Consider the following 27,666-nt stretch of genomic DNA (forward strand, 5'->3'; position numbering starts at 1 on the left):
ACCTGAAGGAGGTGAAGCCTGAAGCTCCCGCCCTCTCCCCCAGAACGCTGAGGTATATGGTTGCTGATTCGGTGCAATCAATACACACATTCAACAGATTAGGGGCTGGGGAGACCATCCCAAATGATTTTCAAATCAAATCAGGTTTGAGGCAGAAATAAAACTTTGAAAAAAAGATCAATTAAAAATCCAAGATGACCGCGCCCCACATATTTGCAAATAAGCAAAATCCAAAAATATAAAATAGCAATTTGGGGAGACAAGAGACCTGAACCCTACCCTCAGAAACTCAAAAATGAGTTTTAGAGTCACGGAGAAAAGGGTTTTCTACCTCAGAACAGCTCCAAAATGACCAGATTTGAAGATCTTCGGACTGCCACTCGAATGGGCACCGACTGTAACCTTCGCCCCCACAGATCCTCTCCACGCAACCAGGGGTGAGAAATGCAGCCTGCGCCCTGAAACTTGGAAGATTTTTTTTCTCAGGACGCATACAGCCTGCACTTAAACCCCTGACAAGGTCAGGGCAAGGCCAAGTCCAGGAAAGGTGGTACACAGCAGGCTGGCTCCATAGATCCACCTAAGTTTATCAGTGAAGCAGCAGTCTGGCTCAGCGGGACTGTGTCCTTTCTTCTGACAGAGGACTTCCACAAAGGGGTTTCAAGGCATGCAAGCCACCAAAAGATGAACTTTTAAGTGAAAAAATAAGATAAAGGATACAAAGCAATTCAAAAGACTTCTGCCAGGATTTCTTGCAGAAATTAAAAACTACAGGGGGGCTTTTAACTCTCTTTCTGAGGTGGGAGAAGCATGTGCTCAGAAAAGTGTTTGGATTTCTACAACTCCTGGATTGTGGGAAGGGCTTGAACACCTAGCGAACTGAATCCAGAAGGGACATAATGGAGCTATGTTTAAGTTGAGAAGCCACAAGTATGTGATAGGTGTTTTGATGAGATTATTTATTTGTAAATTCCTCTAAATTATTTGTTGTGAAAATGCAGTTCAAATCAGATTTAAAATGTTTCTTTAAACATTTTATTTAATCCTCCCAAAACACCTACCCAAAGCCATCATTATGAATAGTAATCATAACAAACATACTCAAATAATCTATTTAGAGGATATGAAAGATAACACAGGTTTCAAGGTTTATTAAAAATTTGTTATACCGCTTAATCTGAAATTCAAAGCGGTGTACAATAAAATTCATTGTCAGCATACAATGACATAAAACAATAAAATTCATTATCAGCATACAATGACATAAAAACAATTGATTAAAAACAGAATTTATCATTACGGGGGATGTATCAGTAAAAACAAACGTAACAAGAGGAAGAAGGGGAGAACTACTAAACTAAACTAATCAGTAAAGAAAAGAACAAATAAGGGAAGAACAATAAGGAAAGGGTAGACCTGAAAAATAACGAAGAAATTGTTTCCCTAATGAGGGCAGTTATGTCTCAAAAGTGTCTATGAATAGGAAAATCTTCAGCTTAATCTTGAAAGAGCCTACGGAAGTTTCTTCCCTTATATAGTTGGAGGGAAGGTGCTGTCACAGCAAAATTATTGGATCTTAAAGTATTAATATATTTTAAGGATGGAATGTTAAGGAGATTGTGAGCTGCAGAACAGAGAGATCTGGATGGGCTATATGGAATAAGTAGTTTATCAATAAATTCTGGTTGATTGTATAATCGAGTTTTAAAGATTAAAAGAAGAAGTTTGTAACTGATTCGGTGCTCCATAGGTAGCCAATGTGCCTTATGCAGAAGAGGGGAAAAGTGGTCATATTTCTTATTTTATTTAACATTTTTTTAATTAATTTTTTCATATAACAACAAGTGTGTCATAAAGATTCATACAATTACCTTAAGTATACACTTGATATCTCCATAACATATTGTACATACAACATATCTTATATAATCCTTACTATAATTTTAGACATCATATAAAATTTAATAATTTTATCAACTATTATTCAATTATGAATCCCTTTCCCTCCCCTTATTTTGTTAGTTGCACACAATATAACAACTATTATGATAATTTATTTATATTTTATGATAAAGAGAATAAACATACCCCCCTCCTTTATCAAGTATCTTATTATGGGAAAAATTATATCAATCATTACAAAAATCTGTTAATGGTCATATTTCTTTGCGTTATAAATGATTTTTACTGCTGTATTCTGCACAATCTGAAGTCGCCTAAGTTCTTTTTTTGTTATTCCTTTAAAGAGGGTATTGCAGTAATCTATACGTGAAATAACAAGGGAATGAATTAGGATGTTCAAAAATGCAGTATCCAAAAGATTAGAAATTGATCTAATCATCCTTAGCCAATGAAAACATCGCTGGACAAATGTACTAATATGGAGATAAGAAAATTTGCTATCTAAAGTGATCCCTAACAGTTTTAATTGAGGTACAGTTTTGATGGGTGAAGGGTGAAGAATCAAGTTTCAAAGGGGCCTGTATGGATAATCCATCTTTGAATGGGAAGGTCATGACTTTAGACTTATCAACATTTAAGAATAGCATGTGTGAGTCCAACCAGAGTTTAATTTTCTCAAGTTTTTCATTGATAATAGTAATAATTTTATTCTTATATACCGCCAAAGCCATGGTAGTTCAAGGCGATTTACAATAAGAAGAGCTGGACAATCAGCGACATAGTTACAATGTAGAAAACAGCGAATACATGTGTACAGAATAGGAGAGATAATGAACAAAAAATTCTTAGGTAACAAATCGGTTAAACAGTTTCGTTTTTACTAATTTTCTAAAACTAAAATAGGATGAAGAGTGCATGATAATGTTACCCAGCCAGCCGTTCAGTTTGCCTGCCTGGAAAGATAGAGTTCTGTCCAGGAATCTTTTATAACGGCAGGCCTTTATTGTTGGATGGGTAAACATGTGGATTCTAGCACAACTCAAATTAAAGTGGGAAACCAGGTACATGGCCAAACCAAAAATCAGTCATACTGCCGAATTTTGAATAACTTGGAGTCTTTGAATGATAACTACCTCACCAGAATTGTTCAGATCTATAGAATGAATAAGCTGCACATTGTCAGTGTAGGCGAACACTGTAAAACCAATAGACTAACCTAAGGTCAAGAGGGGTGCCATAAAAATAAGGAGTAAAGGAGATAATATAGAACCCTGAGGTATACCGTGCTTGTTTGTAAAAGATTCAGCCCTGCAGGTGAAATACATAAATACAGAATTAAGGTTCCACTCTTTAAAAGTGCATAAACAAGGTGGAGTCTGGATATAAATACAAAGGGTTAGGGAGAAAAATGCTAAGTAAAACAAAAAGGTAACAACAGAACTCAGGGACTTACCTACGGTAATGGTTTGGAGCATTCCCTGTATCTTTCCATACAATTAATGCACAAGAAAATACAGTGACTTTCTCCAGTGATTTAAATCAATTTGATTTATATTAAGTCTGCACAGGTCAGAATCCTACTTTAGTTAAAAGCTCAGCAGAAATGCAGCATGCAACCTTGCAGGAGACCTGAAACAGATTCCTAAACCAGGTTTCTACTCCCTGGACCAGGGTAATGGCTGCGGATATAGTGCTCGCAACTCCTGAGGAGCAGATCAAGACTCAGCTCTCACTCAATAGCAACACCTAATGGTCAGACTTGGGCTCTGGCTCAGGATTGCTGCTGAGATGGCTGGTTTGGAGGGGGAAGGAGAAGGGAGATTGATGTTGAGATATAAAAACAAAGGAAATATCCTGGGAAGTAAAAAGTAACTGAGACCAACTGAACTGGAAGTCCAAAGGAGGAGAAAAATGTCAACCCCCCACCCAAAAGGCTGCATTCAAAATACGTTGGGTAGAGGTAGATATTTCTAGTGCAAAAGCTACCCAAGCCAAAACTAGCTGCATTTCCGAGGGAACCTCAAGAGTTATTCCTGAAATTTATTTTAGAAGCCTCTAACAAGCACTAGAACTGCAGTTTGTTGAAATAATACCACCAGCTGCCTGAGTACGAAGTATCCGGCAGCTCAGTGCATGTTCAAATCATAGTGTATCATGCACTTCTAGAGAACCAACAACTTGGCCTATCCCCTACATTGGTGGCCACTTACAAAAATGGCATTGTCCACGTATCACTCACGCGTAGGCGCCATTACCAGACTTATGGCTACCGTTAAACATATGTCTAGGAAAAAGACTGACTTCAGTGAAAAAACTATCTCCAGAGAGTGATCAGTTTATATGTAATATGCTCAGAGATATGAAACTGCAAAAGAGAGGCAAGTTGCCACCCTTGCGGAAAGAGTTCACCTTCCGGTCATTGCGACCTTATATATATATATATATGATCACTCTCTGAGACTTGATGGAAAAATATGTGTCTTATACGTCTTCAATTATTCAAAAAAATTAATTTCTTCTCTTCATATTTTTAAATAATTTATGTGAATTATAATGTGCAAATAAATGAAGAAATCACTGGATTGTTTAAATGTAATAAGCAGTTCACTTAGCTTTTAGCTGCAATCTAAGGAATCTGGAAGGTGAACTCTTTCCACAAGGGTGGCAACTTGCCTCTCTTTTGGAGTTTCATATCTCTGAGCGTATTACATATAAACTGATCACTCTCTGGAGGTAGTTTTTCACTGAAGTCAGTCTTTTTCATAGACATTTTGGACTATTTTCTGACTTCCATCTTTAAATTTATGATCCCTGGTTTTTTCTAAGGTACCGTTAAACATAGGCTCTAGTATAGGCCAGGGTTTTGAAGGTCTACACCTATGTTTCACATGAATCGCATTTACAGAGGCGCCTAAGGTCATCTTCGTCTGAAACCACACCTACTTTGACCTTAGGCACAGTTTCGGTGCTCTTTTTGTAGGCGCCTGCATTTTTTTTTAAATGAAGTTTTAATTGGTTTCAAACTATGCAGTCAATTACCACACCAATTAAACCAATTAAGTTCGGTGGTGGTAGGGTGCCTACTGGCACCTAACTTACAGTGCTGTTTATAAAATATGACCCTAAGTACACAAAACACCAGTCTTACAGTTCACTATTATTAAAATTAATAAGAGATGGCTCAAGCTGCAGCAAGTTCTTTCTGTAACATTCCAGGCTGCACAGGGGTACTCCTGTTTTAGAGCAGGAGTACTTCTTCAAATTTAAACAATTTCCAACTCCACAGGTCACAGCTGCTGTTGCCACAACTCTGGGTTCAGAAGGGATAGGAGTAGGGACACCCACAGGGAAGGAAACGGTGATTCTCTCTATGCTGTTAGAGTAGCGGATCATTGGGCACTGGGCCTGCTTTGCTTTCCTCTCTCGCAGAGTCTTCACCTTGGTTTTATTGGTTTTGGTCAATCGTTCAATAGTCTGGTTTTTGTTTTCTTCTGCTTTTTTGGCAGCCTGCAGGCGCCGCTTACGTGCACGCTCCTCACGTTTTATCATCATCTCCTCTGTCATCTCCTTCTCCTTGTAGCCCATCGGCAGCTCTAAAAGGGCAGGGGGCTGTTGGCTCTGCTGTTTGTGCAGAAGAGCTTTCTGAGAAAAAGATAACACATATAGATCATTCTTCAATTTGCTGTTTAATTTCTTTTTAACACACAAGAAGATTTAAGGGAGAAATTTTAAAAAGTGAGGAAAGCATGCATAGATAGCATGGCTCATGGAATATTTTCCAAACTTTCTCCATATAAACATATGGGGGGGGGTGCTTTGTGTCTCTGATCATGTCAGAAGAGGGAAGGATAGTTTGAAAGATGCAATTCCTTAAAATGCTATGGTACAGTTAATCATCTGTTTGAACTGCTTCTCACATAGAAATGTATTGGACCATTTTTTGGAGGGGATTCATTAATCTTCCACCTCCCACCAGACGCAGAAACTTCCTTTAATCACCTGCTCCCTTCCTGTGACTACAGCTGCCTTCCCACTGGCTGGATCCTACCTAGAGTCTGCTGCTAGGTACAGGGGAAGCTTACACATTTAAGTGGGGAGGAGAAGTGTCAAATACATAGATACAGTCGACTCCACCCAAGTGCACGTCGGATAAGCGCACATTGGTTATCCACACCCTACCACCACGGTCCTGTTTTGTTTTTTTTACATACATTAAAGTCAATGGACGTAAACTCCGGATATTTACACTTCTGATAAGCACACAATCCACTTATGCGCACTGTCATAGATCCCATCTCTATTCTTTCATGTTACATTCACTCCGGTTAAATGCAATCACAGGTCCTCTGTATTTATTGCACCGCATTTACTATGTCCCGCCCCCCTCCACGGAGCGTCACAGCATCGCAAGCCATCTTAGGCAGCAAGTAGACAGGACTCACCAGCACCTTCCTCTCAGCACTGCTTGCTGTCGCCACCTTCACCCCAGGTAGCTGCCAATACTGGCTAAACGATTGCCTGACTCCTATTAAGCGCACACTCCACAGTCCAGAGGCCTTGCACTTAAGCGGAGTCGACTGTATACGTTAAGCTCAGAAAATCTGACGCACATGTATAACCCACTCTACCTTCTGGAAAACCCACCTTTTTGAGATACCCTTCAACTCGTAACTCTATTCCCCTCTACTCACTACCTTAGCCAGCAATTTAACCATCCCCTCTAACTGTAACCCTTACCCTAGCATCCTGTTTGTCTGTCTTGATTGTTTAGATTGTAAGATCACTCTGTACAGCACTCTAGAAATAATTAATAGTAGTAGTAATGTAAAATTCTGAAGACAGCTGGCAATCCTAACCTTGTGTCCTAAGTACACTCATAAGCCTCCCCTACATACGTATTTTATGTACAAAGTCTGGCAATGGTTTAATCTGGTCCTGAAAACAAAATGTAGGGTAATTGAAGTGTTGTGTCAGTTTGGGGAAAGTAATTTTTTAGCTGCGAGGACAATTTGTAAGAGTAAGGGGGTCCTTGATTGTGGAATCCTCCTCCTGACAAGTTTAATTCCTACTTTTTTAGCTTTTCAAAAAAGTTTTAAAGCATAGAGCGGCATAATAAAAAGACCTGTCTAAGTCCGTTTTGGGCCTAGGGCGCTAGTTGTTTAAACTCCATTCTCTAAAAATATGTCCAAAATAATTTTATTTTTCAAGAATTATCTAATTATATGTCCATCCATTTGATCATCCAGACCGCTAGTATGTCTATCTTTATACCACATTCTTGTCCAAAAAATCATCCAAGTCCAAAACACCTAGAATAAGACCTTTTGGACATGGGAGAGACCAGCAAAGTGAAGGGCTGGACACCCAGACATGGCAACTAGTGCTGCCCGATTCGAATCGATTCAATTAAAAAAAAAAAAAAAAAAAATTGGCCTCTCGATTCAATGACCGACCCTTCCCCCGTGCCTTCCTAAAGCAGGAGCTACCTCTTGCTGGTCGTCCGCTGCCGTTCCTGCTTGAGGGGGAAGAGTCATTCAGAAAGGCCTCCCCCAGCTTCCCTGCTCTTACCTCCTTAAGGCTAACACGGCAGCCTGCAGGCTCGTTGGTATTACCCATTGTCCTCAGCGGCACATTCTCTCTGCTATGTCCTGCCCCTTCTCTGACGTCAAGGATAGGATCGCGGCAGAGAGAACGTGCCGCTGAGGACAATGGGCAGCTGCAGGGATCGCTATAACACCAACGAGCCTGCAGGCTGCCGTGTTAGCCTAAAGGTAAGAGCGGGGAAGCTGGGGGAATATACAGGCTTGCGGGGGGAGCAGGCCGAAGAGGGCCTTCACGGCAGGGGGGCAGGCCAAAGAGTGCCTTCATGGCAGGGAGGCAGGCCTGTGCAGAGGGAAGAGGAGGAAGAGTTCCTTTGCGGTGGGGAGGCAGGAGGGAGGAGGAGGAAGGAGTAAGAGAGGGGAGGGGAGATGCCAGACTTGGGGTGAAGGGAAGAGAGAGATCAAACCAAAAAGAGGGGGAGCAAAGGAGAGGTGCTGGACTAAAGGAGAAAGGGAGAAGAAATGCAAGACCACAAGAGGAAGGGTACAAGAGGGACAGATACTGCTCCAAAGTAGGTGGGCAGGGTGCAGGATGGCAGGAGAGATAGTAGGAGAAAGCCTGTACCTGGGGAACGGGATACAGGAGGTAAGGAAGAGAGAAAGAAGAAGCTGGGGAGAGATAAGATGCTGGGCATGGAGGGAGCATAGGGACAGGGACACAAGGGGGACATAAGAGAGATGCTGGATGAAAGGGTAGTTGATAAAAGGAGAGATGGTAGATCTGGGGATAGTGGGGTCCATCTCTGCAGCTGCAGTGGGATAGAGATTTAAAAAAAAAAAAAAGATGCCAGACCTCTGGGGGAGGAAAGGAAAACAGGAGGGGAAGACAGAGATAGAAGATGGATGGATAGCACAAAGAAAGAAGGAGCCTGATCAGAAGACAACCAGTCCAACATGGGACCAACATCATTTGAAAAATAATTTTATTTTCTATTTTGCGATTACAATATGTCAGATTTGAAATGTGTATCCTTCCAGAGCTGGTGTTGAACCGCGAACGTGAGCTAGGATTTCACAGAGAGAGAGGAAAAGTCTTTTTTGTTTACACCACAGGACCAGTGTGGGTAGGAGAGGGCAAAGGGGGTGAAGAGGCTATAAAATAAACCCACCAGGATGTTTGGAAAAAAACCACCCAATTGAGCAGGAAAATCAAATCAAAAAATCAATTCAATAGGCTGAATCGAATCGAAATGTATTTTCCTGAGTTGGGCAGCACTAATGCAACAGAGTAGTGGGGCACCTTACAGGGCATTGCTGAGAACTTCACAAAAAGGGTGCCTCAAAAACATCTCACTTCAACTTCCTTACAGGTCATGATGAGCCCCCCCCCCAAAACCTACTATACCCACCTGTCTACCATCCCAATAGCCTTTATGGCTGCAGGTGCCACCTATATGACGGGTTTGGTTTGTTTGTTTTTTGGGTGGGCTCATATTTTCCACCATGATTGCAGTGGTTAGCATAGCTTATGGGTCTGGGTCTCAGTTCATATTTTCCACCATGAATGCAGTGGTTAGCATGGCTTATGGGTCTGGGTCTCAGTTCATATTTTCCACCATGAATGCAGCTGTTAGAGTGGCTTATGGGCCTGGGTCCTCCTCTCTATGGTTCACTAGCCCACCCCCCAGAGTACTTAAGCCATCTCTGTGCAGCTCCACTAGGCTTTCCTATGCCAGGTGCTGATGTTCAGGAGGCAGGTATGTACGTTTTTATTCCGATTTTTTAAGGGTCTGTACTTTGTCCCTGCAATGATTGATTATCTGATCACTTTGGATACCTTCTGGGCACTTATATCTGTTTTTAGATCACCTAATGCAGTGTTCTTCAATCTTTTGACACCTATGGACCGGCGGAAATAAAATAATTATTTTGTGGACCGGCACCAATCCGTGGACCGGCAGTTGAACACTGGGCTAAGTCGTGGACCAGACCCCACCCCCATAATAGTACTAATTGTAACACCATTTTTTCCATTCATTTTTCATATATATACACACACAATATAATTGTATTAACAACACACAATGGTTAACCACAAAATTAAACTACACAAAGCACACTGTATGCTTCTCAATATACATTCCTGCCAGAACACATATACCATGCAAATACGGAACTAAAGGTACTTATATATACAAACAAACCCTAAGATGCAAGACTCTGTATGCAGTACAACCCCAGAGTAAAAGAAACAAATGCATTTCTTCCTGAACAGTGCAAAATACAGACAGCAGATGAAAATCAATCACTAAATTCAAAAATAAAATCATTCCCCCTACCGTTGTCTCCCTCCCTCCATGCTGTGCCTTGCCTTTTGGCTTGCTCCCATCTGGCTCGGGCCAGCTCCCTCTTCCTCAGTGCACAAAGCTGTGGGCAGCAGCTCCTTGCACGACCTATCTGGAAGCCTTCCCTCTGATATTGCGATGTCAGAGAGAAGGCTTCCGGTTCAGGCACAGGACGTGCGTAGGAGCCTCTGCCCACGGCTTTGTGCACTGCAGCACTGAGGAAGAGGGAGCCAGCCCAAAGACAACGCCGCATCGATTGCACTGTGGACTGGCGGCTAACACTATCTCGGGCCCAATGAACGTGCCGATCCGCAAAAGGGTTGTAGAAACAGTATATATAAATGTTTGTATATTTGATTTATTCTACTTATTCATGTTTGTCCAAATTGTTTTGTCTATTGTCTAACTCATATAAACTATATGTATTACCACAATCTGCTGGTTTTTAAATTGTACATCGCTTAGATATTGTAATAAGCGATACATCAAATGTAAATAAACTTGAAACTTGATTTATAAATGTAAATGTTGTAACCCGCATAGATTTTTGGATATGTTTTAAATAAATAAATACCTTTTAAAACTGCCTTGAAATGTTCTTTAACTGCTACATTTTACTGTTAATTTTAGGACTGTACATCAATAAAAATTTTAAACACAATTAATCATAGCGATTTAAAATTTTTAAATCATGTGATTAATTGCATAAAGGCGACGGTCAAAGCCAGGAGGATGCTTGGGTGCATAAGGAGAGGAATGGCCAGTAAGAAAAGGGAGGTGATGCCATTATATAAGTCTCTGGTGTGGCCCCATTTGGAATATTGTATGCAATTTTGGAGACCCCACCTTCAAAAATATATAAATAGATTGAGTCGGTCCAGAGGGCTGCTACAAAATTGGCTAGTGGTCTTTGTCATAAATCGTATGGGGACAGACTTAGAGACCTTAATATGTATACTCTGGAGGAAAGATGGGAGAGGGGATATAATAGAGACATTTAAATATCTCCGTGGCGTTAATGTACAGGAAGTAAGTCTTTTGTAAATGAAGGAAAACTCCAGCAGGAGAAGGCATAGGATGAAGTTAAGAGGTGACAGGCTCAGGAGTAATGTAAGAAAATACTTCTTTACAGAAAAAGTGGTAGATGCATGGAATAGTCTCCCGATGGAGGTGGTGGAAATGAAGACTGTATCTGAATTCAAGATAGCATGGGACAGGCATGTGGGATCTCTTAGGAAGAGGAGGAGATAGCGGATGTTGTGGATGGGCCATTTGGCCTTTATCTGTCATCATGTTTCTATATAATGCAAGATATACATAGCAGATGTAAATTCTCAAAACTGACACATTTCAATTCAATTGTCCCATGGAAAGGTGGTATATCAAATCCCATTACCCCCCTTACTAAACTAAAAATAAAATAATCTTCCCTTTGTTGTTTAGTGCGTTTATCTTTCTAATCATCTTGTTCCACATCTCTGGTTCTGCTTCCCTGTGCTCCGTCTATTCTCTCTCTCTCTTATTTTTTCTCCTCTTCCTGCCCTATATCCATCTTTTACAAGCAATTTTTCTTCTATTTTTCTTCCTCCTTTTCAAATCTGTCTAGTTTCTATCTGTTCTCTCCCCTTCCCTTCCATGGGCACCTTCATCTCTCTCCCCTTCCCTTCCATGGGTACCCTTATCTTCCCTCCCCACACCGTGCTCACCATTTCTCTCCTTCCCTCCTGTCATTATATCCCTTGTTTTATCCATCCCTACTTCCAGAAGCTGTCCCTCTCAAACATCACCCTAATCCCCCCCCCAGTCTGCACCTTTTTCTCCCAGCAAATCTTCCTGTGCTACCATCACTCCCCACCCCCGTAACTGGATCTCTCTCTCTCTTCTCCCCTTCCTCCCCCCATATGACTGGATATCTCTCTCCCTGCCCCACCCCCATCCCCATCGTGGTTAGGCATATCTCTCTCTCCTTCCATCCTCCCTTCCCCCCCCATGTCATCTCTCTCCACTTTCTCTCCAAACCTTTAATAACCACTGGCAATGATAGAGAGTAAAGCACAGCACTGCCTGTAGGCTAAGTGGCTCCAGTCTCTTCAGTCCCTGCTCCACCAGAACAGCTGATGTAACTTCCTGTACTGGTGTAGCAGAGACATAAGAACATAAGCAATGCCTCCACTGGGTCAGACCCGAGGTCCATCGTGCCCAGCAGTCCGCACACGCGGCGGCCCAACAGGTCCTGGACCTGTGCAGTAATCCTCTATCTATACCCCTCTATTTCCTTTTCCAGCAGGAAGTTGTCCAATCCTTTCTTAAACCCCATTACCGTGCTCTGCCCTATTACGTCCTCTGGAAGCGCATTCCAGGTGTCCACCACACATTGGGTAAAGAAGAACTTCCTGGCATTTGTTTTGAATCTGTCCCCTTTCAATTTTTCCGAATGCCCTCTTGTTCTTTTATTCTTTGAAAGTTTGAAGAATCGGTCCTTCTCAACTCTCTCTATGCCCTTCATGATCTTGTAAGTTTCTATCATATCCCCTCTAAGTCTCCTCTTCTCCAGGGAAAAGAGACTCAGATTCTCCAATCTCTCAGCATATGAAAGGTTTTCCATCCCTTTTATCAGATACGTCGCTCTCCTTTGAACCCTTTCGAGTAACGCCATATCCTTAAGGTACGGCGACCAATATTGGACGCAGTACTCCAGATGCGGACGCACCAACGCATGATACAACGGCAGGATAACTTTCGTTCTGGTTGTAATACCCTTCTTGATTATGCCTAGCATTCTATTTGCCTTCTTAGCAACCACTGCGCACTGTGCCGCAGGCTTCATTGTCATGTCAACCATTACCCCCAAGTCCCTTTCTGACTGACGAGACCATGAGAGACTGAAGCCATCTAGCCTGCAGACAGTGCTCTGCTTTAATTGCTAGCACTGCAGGCAGCTATAAAAGGTTAGAGAAAGGGACAGAAGAAGAGAGAGCCAACCATGGGGAGAGAGGGAGGGAGAAGAGAGACCCAACTAGAGAATGACACGGGGAAAAAAATTATCCCCATCACTGCCCCGTCCCCGCAACCACCGACCTTGTCCCCGCAGCATCCATACAAGTCTCAGTACTACAATATTTAGCTTATTCCTTCCTTATAAATCAAAGTTCTGGCTACTGAACTAGAGAAAGAGATGTTCAGCTGGCAGGGCTTTGTGTTTATAAATTTTTATCAACACAACTAATATACTACTTTATCCTAAAGAAAAAATAAAATAAATATAAATACTGTATATAATTTTTTTTCTACCTTTGTTGTCTGGTTTCTGCTTTCCTCATCTTCTCCTCATTCATTTCCTTCCATCCACCGTCTGTCTTCTCTGTCTCTTCCATATGCTCTGTTACTGTGCCTCTCCCTTCCATCTCTCCCTCCACCCCCACCCCAATTGGTCTGCCACCCATCTTCCACTCTCCCCATAGTCTGGAATATCTATCTTCCCCAGTTCCCTCCAGCATCTGTTCCTCCGCACCCCATCTTCCCCAGTTCCCTTCAACGTCTGTTCCTCCCCACCCCACCTTCCCCAGTTCCCTTAAGTGTCTATTCTTTCCACCCCACCTTTCCTCCCTTTCTCCCTCCCTGCTCCTTACCTTCGTGGCAGGCAATTTCTCTAATGTACTTCCTACCAGCAGCCAGAGTGTTGAAATAGCGTGTGGCTGCAGGAAAGGTAGTCTCTGATGCAACTTCCGGTTGCGTCAGAGATGACCTTCACGGGAGGGAGGGAGATGCTCAGGTGGCAGGGATCGGGTGGCAGCGATCAGTATGGAGGGAGTACAATTGGTGACAGCGCGCGTTCCCTCCCTTCACTGCAGAGACAAGGCCATTCACCGCTCCATGGGGCGATGAATGGCCTTCTCCCCGTTCCCAAGGCGACCAATCCTTTTTTCTCCCCTGTTTCGGCGGGTTACCTGTGGCTACCAGCCATTGTGTCATTCTATAGACTCAAACAGACCTTGGGGGGAAGGAGAGAGGAGACCACGTCAGGTGGTAGGCAGAAGCAGCTGCAGGTAAAGGCAAGTAGCAGTGGCAGCAAGGCAGCTCCCCAGGGAGGGCAGCGGTGGCAAGGGCGGCTCTCGGGGGTGGGGGGCAGTGACAGCAAGGGTGACTCTGGGGGGAGGGGGCAGTGACAGCAAGGCAGATGTTTTTGGGAGACAAAATGGCACAATTTATAATGTAGGGTAGTAGGAAGAGAGCAATCCTGGATGGGCACAGGAGGAAGAGAGACTGATTTTGTTAAATGTTTTAACATGCATTAATTGCGTTATTAATGTGTTAAATATACAGCTCTAGTTAAGTTTCTGTGTTGCAAGAGCTGAACTCTTTTTTCCAAAGTAATATATTGGACCACGTTTTAGGAGGCTGATCTCTGGAATTCCCAAGCTATTTTGTCACTAACTTGGGAGTTTTTTTTGTGTTTATTTTACCAATTTATCCTTTATGCCAAATTTCATCCCAAGCTGTTAAATTTTCAGAGAATTCTTTTGCACCCAGACAGACACTCTGACATCTTTGTGTAATTCTTTCCAACTTCCATTTGGTTGAAAAGAATAAAACCTTGGCAGTACAGTACGTCCAAAAGAGGTAAGGAAGATGGCTTGCTGCTCCGACAGTGATCGTTGCTGGTCAGAGTAAGACTCCCTCTAGTGCTCAGGTTCCCTAGTGCAATCTGAATTTGCTCTGAGGTAGCGAATGACATGGGGACAAATTTTTCCCCGTCTCCGGGAGAACTCATTTTCCCATCTTGTCCCTGCCTCATTCCTACAAGCTCCGTCCTCATCTGCACAAGCTTCAAACACATTAAAATCATAAGCATTTGAGGCTTGTGCGGTTAAGGCAGAGCTTACAGGAATGGAGCAGAGACAGGAACTGCGACAAAATTTGCAGGGACGGGACTTGCGGGGACAAATTTGTCCCTGTGTCATTCTCTACTCTAAGCATAAACTCGCGTTATACTCGTATTTTCTCTACTTCTAGATGTTAGATGTGCTTTATTTTTTTTTACCTCCTTGACTAGGCATTGGCCTTTGTCCCTCAGATATAAGCATGGAAGTCTCCCATTCTCACCTGCCTAGCTGTGAGCAGCGATTCATCAATTGTTTTCTTCAGTTCTCCATTATCATCCAGTTCGCCCTTCTCCAATGCATCCAGCCAACGCTCCTCTTCATCTACTTCCACACCCAGGAAACTCTCAGAGTCCATGTCTGGGAGTGGAGATGGGTTACTATCTTCATCTAAAAAAAAAAAAAATAAATTCAAAACAGGTTCTTTGAAAAGTAATATTCTAAAGGCCACCACAGAAACTGAATGATTCATTTCTCTTCGTTAAAAGTTCCCTTCTGTATCCAAAAACAGAAGTACAAGCTACAGTCATGTGAAAAAATTAGGACGCCCCTTGAAATATTCAGTTTTTGGTTTTTTTTAATTGATTTTGAAAAACATACATAAAGTGCAATCAAATGCAATAAACTAATCTCATAAAAGCATTTATATATAACAATATAATATATTTCAATGCCCTTTAATATTAATTTTTTGGAAATCCATATGGAGCAAGTTTCCCATTCCATTAACATACAGAATAATTATGTTTGGAACTTCTATAATAAGAACCCTCCTTAAAAAAACATAAGGACAAACTCCTTTTGATAATGACGGGTGTGGGTCTACAAATAACTAGAAACTGGAAGCAATGTGATAGGTTAAATTTTCCATTTTGGTGGGAAATGCTATGTACATACTATAAATTTGAAAAAATTCTAGTAGAATTTAAGGGCATTACCCGGAAATTTGGGATGTGATAGTCACAACCCATAAGCCTCCTCAGGCCTCTCTGCTGCTTGAACAGAGACTGCTCCTTATTTACCTGTCCCTGTGAAGTAACAGGATGCAGGGTTTTCTTTATGGCTTTGACTGTGTCTGGCTGTGTAGGCAAAGGCCCAATCCCAAACCCTGCTTGTGCTTTTATACCATCCTATAAAAAACTGAAGCCATATATATTTAAATCCCATTCCTTCTTCCCCAGCATGTTGGAAGGTTGGCTATAGCAATTTATGCTATGACTGCCACTTCCATTGTGGAAGCAACAAGTGCTACAGCACTATGTGAGACTAGCACCTCTGTGCCATCCAGTCCAGCTGAGAACCCTCTGGGTTATGTTATGGATGGCATCCTACTGATTCAAGCCTTCAGCATCCACCTGAGCAGAGCAGCTGCACAGAAATAAGGTGTAAGGATATCTGTCAAACCTGCATGAGCACCAGTGTCTGCCAGAACACGACTGCTCCTTTCAATGTAACTGACAGTATGCTTATAAGGAGCAGTAGGATGGGGAAAATTTCCCAAATAGGCAGAATGGACAAAAAAGTCTTTGTGATCACTTGTACACCCCATTCAATCCAAAAAGTTTATGTAATGTGCAGTCCCAACATTTCAGATAAACTATTTGTGCTCAAAACCTCAGTATCCCACTGCTGCCCCTTGGCAAGTCATGTCACCCTCCAATGCCTCCAGTACAGACAAATTGTGAATCCTCTGGGGCAAGGATACTATAAACCTGACTGAAGCTCACATTAGCTCATGCTTCAAAAATTGAGCCATTAAAACCAAAATCCACATTGAAACACGCCTAGGTTACAGCAAGAGGCTCTGGCTGCTTCCTCACACCAGCAGGTGTATACATTTCTCCATACACTTAAAATAGATGGAATAGAGCATAAATATTTTGAATAAATAAGTAAAAATAAATTTTAGAGTTTGTTAGAACCTCCTCTTACCACAAGTAAACAGATTTTTCAAACAATAAATTCTATGAAAAGCATCAGATATCCAGTCCTTAAAGAGACAGTGGGAGTCTTGATTCTACAGCTATTGTTTGTAGCCAAAGATTTGACTTGATATTTATTATTGTCCACCTAGGATGATAATCTCAGAATGCTTATGTTTACTATGATTTCATGTGCCACCAAAAAGTCTGACAGGACAAGAACCCACGGTAACAGTGAAGCAAGAAAAGCAGTGGGAACTGACAATGAACAATCCACGGGAGCCAGCAGGATGAAATAAAGACTTGCGTTGCACTGCCGTTTGCTTTATACCATTTTTATTGCAGTTATCAATAAACCTTATAAATAACCTTATCAACCATGGACCCGTGAAGAAGGCGTGTTCTCCGAAACACAGACCGTGTCGGGTCCCTTGATTTGTAATAAGGTGATACCACTAACTGCATTAATATTTGGTACAATAAATATAGCCTACATCTTGTACATATTAGTCTGCAGTTTTTTCCTTTGTTTTTTACTTGCTGTAATTGTACTGTAGACCCTGTTGGATCCTTTTTGTTGTTTGTCTGTGATGTAGACCCGACACAGTAATGTCTGTCTTCAAGTGTAACAATATTTTTAATGAACCTAAAATACAGGTGTGCTATGGCATCCTTTTTCGTTTTCATTGATTTCAATTCTTACTGCTATTTACCCAGGTGATATGCATTTTGGTTTATATGCATCTTTACATGTTTTTTAGAATTGTTAATTCAGGTTTTTGTTTTTATTTGTATTAGTGACCGCTGATGTAGGTGGCTTTGTCTCACCAAAACACAGTACTGTGTCGGGTCTAAATCACTGTACATCCTGGACTAAAATAAACAAGTTTTGATTTCAACCTGCTGGCTCCCATGGATTGTTCATTGTCCGTTCCCACTGTTTTTCTTATTATGATTTGATGAAATCACCATTTTGACAAAATCAAATCAAGAAAAAGCTTGACATATGGGGAATAATTCAATTCTAGTTAACTATATTATAAATAATATGAATAATCTTTTTCCAGAACATCCTCATTTTAATATTATATTATACCATATCATAGGAATACGATAACCTTTAATCTCATTTGCCACATGGAGGGGAAAGAAAAAACAAACACATTATACAACTTTAGTGGTCTAAAATTAATTATTTTACTTTAAAAGGTGAATTAAGATTTTGCAGTTTTAACATAGACTTGGACAATATACTACATCTATTTGGGGCAGGCGATGGTTTCCTACGCCAAGAACACTATTCGGATATTATAACATAGTAACGCCAAAACCTACAGGGATGACAGCCTTTGTGACATGAGTGTTGCTTCTAGGCAAGAAAGCTATATTGACTAACTGGTTGTCACAGGACCCGCCTTCTTATAATCAATGGAGATCCTTGATGATTGTACATGCCTCTTTGGAGAGGAGACAGGTTGGAGATCTGGACTGTGGTCCGGGTCGACGTTTCTGTTTGACTTGGGGAACATTTCTGGATGGACCTTACTCCCCATGCTCGAAGTAGATTACTTAATTTGTGAAGTTGATCACGGGCTACCTGCGATGCTACTGGACTCTATTCTTTTATATGCCGGGGGGGGGGGGTAGAAAGGGGATGGGGGGGGAAAGGTTTGTGCACATGTAAGAGAATTTGGTGTACCTATTTGTATAATGTTTCATGCACTTTGTTGAAAATTTAATAAAAAATGTTTAAACATAAAAGGTAAATTAAGTCAAAGATAGGCACTGATCACTGTCCAGGCCTTCCCTACACTTAGCTGATCTTGTAGCAAGTACTGTAGTTCCAGTCCAGTCCACATTTGGTAGACTACATCCTATTTTATTTTTTGTTCCGTGTGGAACCAAAGATAATCTGATTCAACCACAATAATAGATAGCTACTTGTTCCATTGTGCTAAGCACCGCTTTTACCCTTGGCCTTCTAGTAACCAAAAATTTAAGGCCGTAGTCAGACCTTTGTTTACAATCATAGTTCTATGAAAAACTGCCATGTTCAGCCTCAATTCCAAGAAGCTTCTGATGCTGCAGAGGTGTGTAAAAAGATACAGTGGCACCTCCTAGAAACAAAGCACTTCATCAGCTGCTCACCCAGCTTGAAGGCCATTCATTGGAGTCAGATGGATGCGTCCTAAGCAGGGCCCCAGTATGGACGTCCTTGGTTGAAAGACCTGCTCAGCAAGGCTTAGTGACTGAAGACAGAGACAGTGTGTCTTGGGAGGACAGTAATCTAGACTAGATTTTAATTTCAGCTCCAGAACAAATACAAAATGTTCACAACTAAACAAAAAAACACCTACAAAAAGTAAAAATCATAAAAATGAAGGTAACCTGGGAATAAGGGAAGAGATGAAAATTCCTAGTCAACTACAGTGTCATATAAAGCAATAGCTTATTTGTTATTTTGACAAACATGATATCATAATCACAAAGATGTAGTAATTATTCTTTTGTGACATCAGGCTGCTGCTTTTTAACATATTTCTCAATGATCTTAAGATGGGAATAACTAGTGAGATAAATTTGCTGATGACACAAAATTGCATTCACCACCCTTTTAGTGAAACAGTATTTTCTAAGGTTACTTCTTAGTCTATTCCCTCACCTTCATCCTATGCCCCCCCTCATTCCAGAGTTTCCTTTCAATTGAGACTCGCCTTATGTGCATTTATGCTATGTAGGTATTTAAATGTCTATCATATATCCCCTCTCCCGCATTGCCTCCGAAGTATATACTGTATATTGAGATCTTTAAGTCTATCTCCATACACTTTATGATGAAGTCTACTGACCATTTTAGTAGCTGTCCTCTGGACTAACTCCATCCTATTTGTTTATATCTTTTTAAAGGAGCGGACTGCAAAATTGTACATAATATTCTAAATGGAAACCCACCAAACTTATACAGGGGCATCATTACCTCTTTTTTCCTACTAGCCATTCCTCTCCCTATGCACCCAGCTTTCATCTTTGCCTTTTCAACCTGTTTGACCATCTTAAGATCATCACATACTATCACACCCAAGTCCTGCTCCTCTTTCGTGCACAAAAATTCTTCATCCACTCAGCTGTATTGTTCCCTCAAATGCATTCCTTAGCATTAAATCTTAGTTGCCAAGGGGGAACAGTTGAGCAACTCTTGTTGGATGTTCCTGATACATTTTGGGGATTGACCAAAGGGAGAGTACTGCTGTGTAGTAAGTGTATACTACAATCCTGGAAATCCACAGAATTGCCCTCTTACCGGAAATGGAGAGGTCAGATTCATACCCTGGCTGTATGGGAAGCTGGGGCTGTGGAAGGCTACCCTAAAAGAAAGAAAACTTTTTTGCTTATTTGGGGAGCTTTCCTGGATTCTTTAAGCCCCAGGGGCTGGAGCTTGATCTTGAATACACTGTAGAAGGGCTAGCACTGATGTTAGAGGGAACAGATCCTTTTAGTTCACAATTTCTTCCTCCCCCTTTCGTTTCTCTTTTTAAGGGGGGAGGGGAGAAATCCTGGAGGCTTTAAGAGCTCAGTCCTCTGGAATAATTATTTCATGGGATGGGTTTTAGGCCCGGCCTATTAGAGAACGTATTTGGGAGATGGGGATGGATTAGTTTGGAGGGAGGGAGAGTCCTGGGGATTTTTTCATTGTTATTTGTGAAGGGAGATAAGATTGGGGGAGGGTTTATTTGTATAAAGATGATGCACACGTCTGTATTTTTGGAAATCTTTATTATTGCCCCTTTTCAATGCAGTCATCCATAACAATTGTTTGTCAGTAACGTAAAGTAGGGGAGAGATAGGTAATGTGTAAAACTAGATGACACGTCCTGTACCATTGTATTTTCTTCATTGTTGTACAGTTATAAGTCATCAATAAAAACTGTTGAATATAAATCTTAGCTGCTAAATTTTGTTTTGTTCTTCAAGCTTTACTAGGTCCTGCCTAGGTTCTCCATACTATTAGGGGTGTCTTCTCTATTGCAATGTGCTTTATTTTATTTAGGATTGTGCATTATCTCCACACTGTAGACCAGTGCCTGGACTCCTTTACCCTATTTTAGTAAGAATCTATATCATGCTTGTTCTTTATCTGTTTTATGACTAAATACAAAATGGGCAATATCTCAATGCTACTTTCTCTTGATACTTGTGCACAGTTTGGGTAAGCATTAAAAAACTGGCAATCATGATTTTCTTTTTACATGTTCTCACAAATATAAATGTCTAAATCCAATTGGTGAAATAGGACTGTACTTTAATTTGGGCCTTGAATTCAAAAGGACTTGGGCTACCTTTTGTACTATATGATTACAGGACTGCAGATTCAGCTAAGTACCTGGAGGGATAAGTGATTGAGATTTACATTTCTTCTTCTTGGGTCAGCGGGCTCAAGCATTTGGGGCATTAAAGTACAGTTGATTCCCTGCCTTCCTATTTGTATTTCATATATTTATTTAATTATTTATTTAGCATGTGTTTGCACTGAAATTGCATTTATTAAGCACACAGAAGCACCTAAATGTGGTGTGCAGCTGGTGGGAGTAGCATTGCCTGCTCTATGTTTGCCAGCTCTGCTTTTTTAAGCATCAGAGCGGCTCTGCTAAGCTGCTCTCAAGAACTTACAAACTCACGCTGAAGGTGCTCCTTAATTTATAAATTTGAATTTAAGCTTTTGCTGTTTTCAAGTGTGGAGGCTAGGGAACCATATTGCCTGTAATGCCTTAGGGCAGGGGTGCCAAACTCAAATCACATAAGGGGCCAAAATCTAAAACATGGGTTAAGTCGCAGGCCAAATTTTTTTTATTAAGAGATACCATATCACCCGCCATCCTCGTGAATTAATTTATGTTCTGAAAATAACACCAAGCATGGTCAGGCACTTGTGTGTAGTGCCCTGGCTTTTACACTGGGACTGGGTCCTTCTGCCTGTAAATGGATATTGAGGCAGTGCAGTGAGGCGGTTGGTGCACAACTAAGGCAGTGCGTTCAGGTGCTTGGAGTAGAGAATGACACGGTGAAAAAATTTGTCCCCTGTCACCGCCCCGTCCCCACAGCATCAATACAAGCCTCCATACAAGTACTGCAATATTTAGCTTATTCCTTCCTTATAAATCAAAGTTCTGGCTGCTGAACTAGAGAAAGAGATGTTCAGCTGGCAGGGCTTTGTTTATAGATTTTTATAAACACAACTAATATACTACTTTATCCCAAAGCAAAAAAATTAAATTAAATAAATAGAAATTTTTTTTCTAACTTTGTTGTCTGGTTTCTGCTTCCCTCATCTTCTCATTCAATTCTTTCCATCCACTGTCTGTCCTCTCTGCGTCTTCCATTTGCTCTTTTACTGTGCCTCTCCCTTCACCCCCCCAATTGGTCTGGCACCCATCTTTTTCTCTCCGCTCCCCCATAGTCTGGCATCTCTCTGTCTTCTTCCGTTCCAGCGTCTTCTCCCCACTCTCTCTTCCCCATTCCCTTCCAGCGTCTTCTCCCCACTCTCTCTTCCCCATGTCCTTTCAGCATCTGTTCCTCTCCATCCTCCCTTCAGCGTCTGTTCCTTTCCTCCGCCACCTCACCGCCCTTCGGCACCCCTTGCGCAGCCCCCTCCCTCCTTCCTACCTACCCGATTCTATATATCTCCCTCCCTCCCCTTTACCTTTGCGGCGCGCTTTGAGTAACTTCTTCAAAGCTGTCGGAGTCTGCAAACAGTAGTGTGCGTGTGTGGGCGGAAGCTTCTCTTCTGACACAACCGGAGAAGCTTCCACCCGCACACACTCGCTACTGCTTGCAAGTCCGATGGCTTTGTGAAGAAGTTACTCAAAACGCACTGCGAAGCTAAAGGGGAGGGAGATAGATTCGGGTGGTAGAAAGGAGGGAGGGGCCACACGCATTCCTTTCCTTAACTGCAGGGACAAGGCCATTTACCACTCCACGGGGCGGTGGATAGCCTTGTCCCCATACCCACAGTGAGCACTTCCCCCCCTCACCGTTTTGGCGGGTTACCTGCGACTAGCCGCGGGTAACAGCCACCGTATCATTCTCTAGCTTGGAGTACCACTGGGGCTGCATAGTCAGGCACCTGGACACGGCACAGTCACCGCAGGCCACATAAAATGGCCAGGCGGACTGAATTTGGCCCACAGGCCTTGTGTTTGACATATGTGCCCTAGGGCATACCCTGCTTATATTTTTGTGTCTTAAGTACCTGGTTTTTCTTTATGGGACTATTTTTGTAAATCCAATTTTGGACATTTTGGAAAAAAATGCACAAAAATCCAGTGTCAAACATGGTCATTTTCTAAACAGAAAAACATCTATCTTTTTGGTTTGAAAATTGCCCTATTTTAGACACTTTTATGCTCAATGCTTCTTTAAGGGCCAATTTCAAACAAAATATGTCCAAGGGAAATGGACATCTGGGGGTTAGCAGTCTTATTAGACTGGCCACACAGATATCCCAGCAGAGCAGTGGGGCACCCTAAGTGGGGGCACTGCAGTTAACTTCATATAAAGGTCCCATCATAACCTCCTTCCATTAATAGCAAAAAATGTATTGTACCCAACTGTACACCTCTATAATAGCCTTAATGCCTGCAGGTGTCACCTATATGTAGGTTTAGTAGGTATGTCATGGTTTTTGGGGTACTCACACTGTCTATCACAAGTGTACGAGTGGGATATGAGCCTAGGTCCCCTTCTCCACAGTCCACTAGGCTACTCCAGGGACCTATTTGCCTGTTTATCTGCAATTCACCTATGTATATCTGCAACTGTCCTAGAGCCTGGTATGGATTGTCACTTTACCTCTTAGAGAGGTGGGAGGGGATCAGTGACCACTAGGGAATTAAGAGGGGGGGGTCATGCCTTTATCCCTCAAGTAATCATCTGCTCAGTTTAGGCACCTTTTTGGCACTTAGTTATTAGAACAGTGTAGCCCAAAATGACCTTTTTTGTCCTGCATATTTTTCTGTGATAATGGAATATTGTAATAACATCCAACTTGTAAGTCTGCCCTAGGCTCATCCACATATACCTCTAACAAGCCCTCCCTTAAGATTTAAGCAAACTGCAGAGAAAAGAGTCTTAAAAATGAATTTTGAAAATAAAAAATATATTCATGTTTTTGCAACAAAAAACAAACAAACAAAAAAGGGTAAAGTCTACCTACCACTTTAAGTCATTTTTTTGGATATATTTCTGTTTTGAAAATGAGCCCTAAACATTTATTTATTTATTTCAATCCCATTCTCCCAGAAGCTCAGAACGGATTACAAATTGACATTCACAATCGTTTGACGACAACTAGTCATGACAACAAATAGGTTACAGTAGACCAGTGTTTTTCAACCGCTGTTCCGCGGCACACTAGTGTGCCGCGAGATGTTGCCTGGTGTGCCGCAGGGCCGCCATCAGGGCAGTACTACCAGTCCTGCATTTAGGGGCCCGGAGCTGACAGGGGGCCCGAGGCAGGGGCGCCAGTAGCTCGCCAAGGCAAAGTGAGTCGATCACCCAGGACTCACTTTGTCTTGGCAATCTAATCTATCGAGCCGATAAGTCTTCTTCTCCCCGACGTCAATTCTGCAGTCGGAGAGGAAGTTCGGGCCAGCCAATCGCTGCCTGGCTGGGCGGAGCTTCCTCTCCGATTGCAGAATTGACGTCAGGGAGAGCATGCGTCGGCGTCGGCTTTGGGGCCTGTTATCCATTGATGGGTCCTGTTCCCCGATGGCAGCGGCAGTGGCTTGGGGAACGGCAGGGAGAGAGAAAGAAAGGGAGAAGGCAGGGAAACAGAAGGAAAGAAGAGAAACAGAAAAAAAGAAAGAAAGGTCAGGGAGAGAGGAAGAAAAAGTTGGGGGAGGGAATGAGGTGTGGAGGAGAGAAAGCAAACAGGCTGATAGAAGGGAAGAAAGATTGGATGCACAGTCAGAAGAAGAAAGTGCAACCAGAAATCACCAGACAAGGTAGGAAAAATGATTTTATTTTAAATTTAGCAAAGTGGAGGCAGTATTACCACAGTTTTCAAAGGAATTTGCCCAAATAACTTAATAGTTAACTGGGTAAATTCCCAGAGATGAAAACTTCCCTTCACTTACTATGCACAGTTCTGAATTTATATCTGCTGTCTATATTTTACAATATGGTCACCTTTTACTAAACCGCAATAGTGGTTTTTAGTGCAGGGAGCCTATGAGCGTCAAGAGCAGCGCTGGGCATTCAGCGCAGCTCCCTGCGCTAAAAACTGCTATTGTGGTTTAATAAAAAGGATGGAGGGTATATTTGTCTATTTTTGTATGCTATAAAAAACAAATACAGAGAGAGACTGAGAGCTGTTGACGAAGAGCTACGTGTGTGTCTTTCTTCGATTCCAGCCAGAATATCAGCTTTGTGTTCAGCCAAACAGGCCCAGGTTTCGCACTGAATAAAGTATTTTATAATTTTTCACTATTCTGTTTACTTAATATTTCATAATAAAGTAATTATAAAATACTTTCTTTGTGTTTATTTGATTCCTATTCAAGAGAATTACTTTATATATAGTCAATATAGGCACAGAGTTAAATTTTTTAACATTTTCTAATGGTGGTGTGCCTCGTGATTTTTTTCATGAAACAAGTGTGCCTTTGCCCAAAAAAGGTTGAAAAACACTGCAGTAGACAATCACAGAGCTTATTCTAGAGACCAGACTGGTCATAGCGAAGAATACTTGGAGAAGTATATTGAGGAAGCAGTCGTTGATGGCCCAATTGGCGGAAGAGGAAGGTCTTTACTGCTCATTGGGAAGTCTTTGTTAAAATAGCTCTACCAATTGTCAGCCTGTACCTGCAGTTCCAGGAACGGGAGGGTAATCTCCTGTAGGTTTAGCAAAGGGCTGCCACCTGCTGACAATCCCCAGTGGGCCTCAGTGGTTCATGTTCACATAACCAAACTTTAGTTTTTGGTTTTCAGTTTTGGTTTTGGCCGAAAGTGTTTAGACAGCTTCAGTAGCAGTTTCAGATTCAGACAAAACTTTAAAAAAAGCAGTTTCAGTCCACCTCTATGCTTACAGTACAATCTTCTAGGATACTTTTAGCATTTACTGTAATTTGTGATAAAAATTATAGTGGCATAACAGAAAACCAAGATCAGATTGCAAAAGGCAATCAATTTTAAACTAACAGGTAACAAAATGGCCCAGTGGGGTTCAAAAGAATTTCAGCTTTTATAAAAGGGGCACCAACTGGTTTTGGGTAGAACATTGTTCAGCAACAGCTATTGAAGGAGTTGTGGCTGTTTGTGTAATGGGGGGGGGGGCGAGAGGAAGATGTACTGAGGGAAAAGGAGGCATACAATATGTTCTTGAAAGTTACTTTCATTTTAAGTCTATTGATGGATTTTTGTTAATGTTATATTAGGGAAAGGAGGAGATAGTGGATGCTGCGGTTGGGCAGACTGGATGGGCCATTTAGCCTTTATCTGTTACTAGGTTTGAAGTTCACTGGTGTAAATGGAAAGGAGGGTTGGTGAGTTAAGGGTTTTGAATGGGACAGTATTCAACTTACTAAGAGCTCTTTGTACAGTGTAGCTAAAGTACAATACAATGGGTACCTGAGTAAAGGGATGGTTAGTTTTCTGTATGATAAAGACATTTTATATACAATTCCTTATATTTATGTAAAATACAGACAACCACCTGGGGATGGCTAGAGTTAGAGGTGACATCATTAAATCTATCAAAACACAGCCTAGTATATATATTTTGTTTCTTAAATACATGGGGACCCCCTCAAACACATCCTCTCACCTTCAAGCTCTTAATAGGTGTGCTATATGGCTATCCCTAATGCAGTTCCAAAATCACTGGGTTGATACCTCTGAAAAAGCAACTCTGCTCTCTACCTCTCTGGAAGCCACAAGTACTAATTTAAAACTCCAGTCCTTATGGTTATTTTAATAGATTTCAGGATGTGTGGGGGCCAATAATAAAATATTATAATGATTAATGTTAATTTATTATTCTTTTTCCTTATGTGATAATTGAAGGAAGGGAGGGGTGGGGGAATTAGGGAGAATTGCATATATATATATTGCATATTTTTAAATGATTAATATACATATGAATTTTATTATTTGTGTATGGTTATGGGAGGGGGTGGGATAGCACAGTTACTTACCGTAACAGATGTTATCCAGGGACAGCAGGCAGATATTCTTAACGCATGGGTGACGTCACCGACGGAGCCCCGGTACGGACCTTTTTAACTAGAAAGTTCTAGTTGGCCGCACCGCGTATGCGCGAGTGCCTTCCCGCTCGACGGAGGAGTGCGTGGTCCCCAGTTAAGATAAGCCAGCTAAGAAGCCAACCCGGGGAGGTGGGTGGGACGTAAGAATATCTGCCTGCTGTCCCTGGATAACACCTGTTAACGGTAAGTAACTGTGCTTTATCCCAGGACAAGCAGGCAGCATATTCTTTACGCATGGGTGACCTCCAAGCTAACAGAGAGGGAGGAGGGATGGTTGGCCATTAGGAAAATAAATTTTGTAACACAGATTGGCCGAAGTGTCCATCCCGTCTGGAGAAGGCATCCAGACAGTAGTGAGTAGTGAACGTGTGAACTGAGGACCAAGTGGCAGCCTTGCAGATTTCCTCGATGGGCGTGGAACGGAGGAAAGCCACAGAAGCAGCCATAGCTCTGACCCTGTGGGCCGTGACAGCACCTTCCAGTGAGAGACCGGCCCGAGCATAACAGAACGCAATACAGGCAGCAAGCCAATTGGAAAGTGTCCGTTTAGAGACAGGACGACCTAGACGGTTAGGTTCGAAGGTCAGAAAGAGCTGAGGGGACGAGCGGTGAGCCCTGGTACGGTCAAGGTAGTATGCCAGGGCACGCTTACAATCCAGCGTGTGCAACGCCTGTTCCCCAGGATGAGAATGGGGTTTAGGGAAAAAGACAGGCAACACAATGGACTGGTTGAGGTGAAAAGCCGAGACCACCTTGGGAAGGAATTTAGGATGGGTACGCAGAACCACCTTGTCATGGTGAAAAACAGTGAACGGTGG

The 27,666-nt window shown here is 42.0% G+C and overlaps 1 protein-coding gene across 1 annotated transcript in view; it reads right to left on the reverse strand.

The window, feature by feature from the left end:
• Nucleotides 1-2,079: 2,079 nt before the first annotated feature.
• Nucleotides 2,080-27,666, reverse strand: part of INO80B (INO80 complex subunit B) — a 41,974-nt gene continuing 16,387 nt past the window's right edge. The window contains exons 4-5 of the mRNA XM_033954746.1: nt 14,891-15,057; nt 2,080-5,544 (exon numbers count right to left, since the gene is read on the reverse strand). Coding sequence (XP_033810637.1) covers nt 5,047-5,544; nt 14,891-15,057 — 665 coding nt within the window. The 3' untranslated portion in view covers nt 2,080-5,046. The remainder of the gene's footprint in view (nt 5,545-14,890; nt 15,058-27,666) is intronic.

The sequence above is a fragment of the Geotrypetes seraphini genome, chromosome 1 (assembly GCF_902459505.1).
Source record: "Geotrypetes seraphini chromosome 1, aGeoSer1.1, whole genome shotgun sequence".
Lineage (NCBI taxonomy): Eukaryota > Metazoa > Chordata > Amphibia > Gymnophiona > Dermophiidae > Geotrypetes > Geotrypetes seraphini.